The following is a 3757-nucleotide window of genomic DNA, read 5'->3' on the forward strand; positions in this document are numbered from 1 at the left end:
CTAGAAGAGGGACTGGAGCTTAATTACGTCTCCAGGAAAAGAAAAAATCCCAAGCAGGGGATTTTTGTATGGCTGCTCAGTGATGGCAAAAGGTAAATCCTCAGCTGGTGATAATCGTTATGGCTCCACCAAAATCTACTGATCATGTTCCCCCTTCCTTCTTGCTGATGAAGGGAAAAAACCAACCCTACCCGAAGAAAAGCTGCAATGAATTAATTCAACCAAATGTGAAATTTTGTGCCCAACTATCATAATTGCGAGATGTCTTCAAAAAGTTAAACTGGGCAATTTAACTTTTTGGGCAATTTAACAGTCAGCCAATTACAAAAATGACATTCCTCCAGCTTTAGAAGAAATGACTTCTCAGAAATGCCAGAAATGACTCAACAGTGATTTTTAAGCTGCTTCAACAGCATCCGAGTTATTTCAAGTAGTACTAAGAGTTTACCTGAGATTTCCTTCCCGTAAGTTGAACTATGAACTGGCAAGGTACTCAAATCAGGGAAAAAGAAATACACATAACGATTCTTGCAGCGGTGGTGTCACGGATATATTGCATTTTTCTCTTCTGAACTCCCTTCCACGTGAATTTTAAAATGTGTAAAAACAGGAAGCACAGAGCAAATAATATCTAGAATAGCCATAAGTAGGCAATTTTCTTAATGGCAGTGCACTGCTGGTTTACTACCAACTCATTTGCAATACAGACACATACATTTCAAAGCATGTATATTTGGATCTGCAAAGGAGGTGAGTATAACGGTAGAAGCACTCACTCCAAGATAAACCAAAGCCTAATTCATAAAGACAAGCAGGAAAAAGTCATATTTTGCACCTTCTATGGGAGCGTCGCAGGGAGTTATGACATTCTCGAGAAAATCCTCTTGCCTCTTGTGAGCTGGAGCTTGAATGTGCTGCACGTTGCATATTTCATCACAAAAGCAGAGCCACATTATTTCATTAGATAAGCGATAAGTTCAATCCTTACCAAGTTTTCTTGGTTCCTGGCTGCTATTTTCTGATCATCTTCTCCCCCATTTTTCATGTATTTGACCTCTTCCACTGGTTTGATCCTATACTCATCTGAGCACCAAGAAAAAAAAAAAAAAAAGAAAAAAAAATTTTGAACCAGTGAAGTTCAGCAGCTGGGGAGAAAAAAAAAAAACAAACTAAAACCAAAACAGCTGACTAGAAACAACCCTATTTAAGCAAAGCAACTAAAAATTACATGTATATTGTTTCAAAGACTTAAATGTGGCTGATATCAAGGAAGTTTTTCCCGACTGAAGCTTCAGCAAGAATTTCCAGTTCTGGCTTTCAGAAATTGTTCAGTAGCTCTCTGGTCTAGTATAGCCACAGCACCACAAACAGATGATGTTTGGAATGTACTCCCCCCCAGACCCCTAGTTTTCTGTATAATATGTTCAATACAAACAAGTTCTTTGCTCCTGCAACCTCCCTGGATTTTCATTTTCAGTGGGCAAACAAGCAATGTACCGTAGTTACTACAGAGACCAGTCCGCTCATGGACGTTCCTTGCATTGAAAAAACCTCCTTGGAAAAGGAGTGCTCATGGAGGTTATCTAAAACTTACGTTAAAAGCTGGGAAAAAAACCCCACACACCAAATACCACTGCTTTTTGGGTTTTTTTTTCCTTGCCTGTAATATTCATCAGCTAGGTGTTTCAGCTCTTCAAATAATAAATTCCCAGCTCCAGTGCCAGTACTGATATATTATCTAACATACAGATGCTATCCCCAGTAAACAGCCTCACCAAAGCCTGAATAAAGGGATTTTTTTTTCTTTGGTAGGACAAGATGGATTTTGGGAAAAGCAATTCTTCTCCATAGCCTGCAAATCCAGTGCTTGCTGTAACCAACATGGCTTTTTCTCAGCTGCTTTTTGCTTGAGTTACTGGGTTATCTTTGTAGCATGTGAATCTATCAGAAAAACACCTAGAGTTTTACACCCACACTCCTCCAGCCAGGATATACAATGCAGAAGCAGAATTTTAGCCCACGGAATTTGAAAATGTTAATATAAAATTGAATGAGACACAGTACAATGGGAATAAAAGGCAAAGCATGGGCAAACTCAAAGAAACTGACAAACTTTATGCAATTTATCTCAATTGCTAAGGGAAAAAAACCACAAATGGATTATTCTGGGTTATTGTACTGTTAGAAAAATAATCAAAATTATTTAGAAGGAAGCTTGTTTTCAGGAAACTGTTAACCACAGAGTAGAGAAGTTAAGTAAGCCTGACTTTGGAAAACAATCATGGTTTTGCATTTGGCCTAATGCGTATCTAATTTTTTATTAAAAAGTTTAAATAAAATTGTGAATTTATCAAATAGCAGCATCTCAGATGCAGAGTCTCAAAGCAGATAGAAGAATTCAAGACAATAGTATTAGATCAGTACCTGTGAACAACAACTGATTTTTTTTTTCTTTCTTTTTAAAATGTAATTTAGGTAGTCTGGAGGTGACAATTCATAAAACCAAAAAGGCTGAACACAATAAGGCCTGGGAATTAGAATTACTTGATTGACTGCAGTATCTAACTTACATTTTTCTCGCTGCTTCAATGATCTCTGTTGTGATTAGCAATAAAACCCACATGCAGAAAAGCATAAAACTCCCACGGTGGCATGTACGGATTTGAATAGGAAAGCAGATGAGAAAGACAAAATAGCACAAAGGAAGTCTGCACAACCTGCAGTTAGCCCACATGAACTAAATAGAGAGGCATGTTCAACCCAGCCTTCTAAACAACAAGTAAGGTATGGAGGTCCTGACGTCCAATGGCAAAAATAACCTCTGAAACGTGTCTCCTGCTTATTCCAAGAGATTAATTGTGATCGAACACCAAGCGCATGCCTGGGCAGCAGACTATCCTGTGCAGACTGTATGTAAGGGATGCTTCCTTGGAAGACATCATCTCTTTAGCAAGTGGATCAGGGCTCATGATTGATTATCAGTATAATCAGATTTGCATGTGAAAGTTTGATACAGTTAGATAGGACGGAGGCAAGATGGGAAGGAGGGGGTTTGCTGGAAACTTAATTCTGTATTTCTTTTCTAATTGACTGCGAAAGAGTGCTGCCAGGCATTGCTGCTCAGGTATCTAAGCTGAGGACTTGCTTCCCAATATTCATCGTCACCACCATGACAACACTCTTGTAATTATTGCACCACTACTACTTACAAGCTTGTGCTGCTTTTACCAGGTGAATAGAACAGAATAGATTAGATTGTTTCAGTTGGAAGGGACCAACAATGACCATCTAGTCCAACTGCCTGACCACTTCAGCACTGCCGAGAAGTTGAAGCATACTGCTTAGGGCATTGGCCCTAAAATGCCTCAAACACTGACAGGCTTGGGGCATTGACCACCTCTCCGGGAAGTCTGTTCCACTGTTTCACCACCCTCTTGGATAAGAAATGTTTTGCAATGTCCAGTCTAAACCTCCCCTGACACAGCCTGGAACCATTCCCATGCATCCTATCACTGGATCCCTGGGAGAAGAGCTCAGCACCTCCCTCTCCATGTCTCCTCCTCCGGAAGCTGCAGAGAGCCATGAGGTCACCCCTCAGCATCCTTCTCTCCAAACGAGACAAGCCCGGAGTCCTCAGCCGCTCCTCAGGACATGCCTTCCCGCCCCGCCACCAGCTCGGTTGTCCTCCTCGGGACACATTCAAGGACCTTCCCATCCATGTCAACCGGTTGGGCCCAGAGATGCACACAGGACTCGA

The 3757-nt window shown here is 40.8% G+C and overlaps 1 protein-coding gene across 1 annotated transcript in view; it reads right to left on the reverse strand.

Annotated features, from left to right (window-relative positions):
* Positions 1-988: 988 nt before the first annotated feature.
* Positions 989-3757, reverse strand: part of LOC104515244 (uncharacterized protein C1orf21) — a gene marked incomplete at its 3' end in the record, with an annotated part of 24605 nt that continues 21836 nt past the window's right edge. The window contains exon 2 of the mRNA XM_010159151.1: positions 989-1083. Within this exon, the coding sequence (XP_010157453.1) occupies positions 989-1083 (95 nt within the window). The remainder of the gene's footprint in view (positions 1084-3757) is intronic.

The sequence above is a fragment of the Eurypyga helias genome, unplaced genomic scaffold (genome assembly GCF_000690775.1).
Source record: "Eurypyga helias isolate BGI_N326 unplaced genomic scaffold, ASM69077v1 scaffold3789, whole genome shotgun sequence".
Classification (NCBI taxonomy): Eukaryota; Metazoa; Chordata; class Aves; order Eurypygiformes; family Eurypygidae; genus Eurypyga; species Eurypyga helias.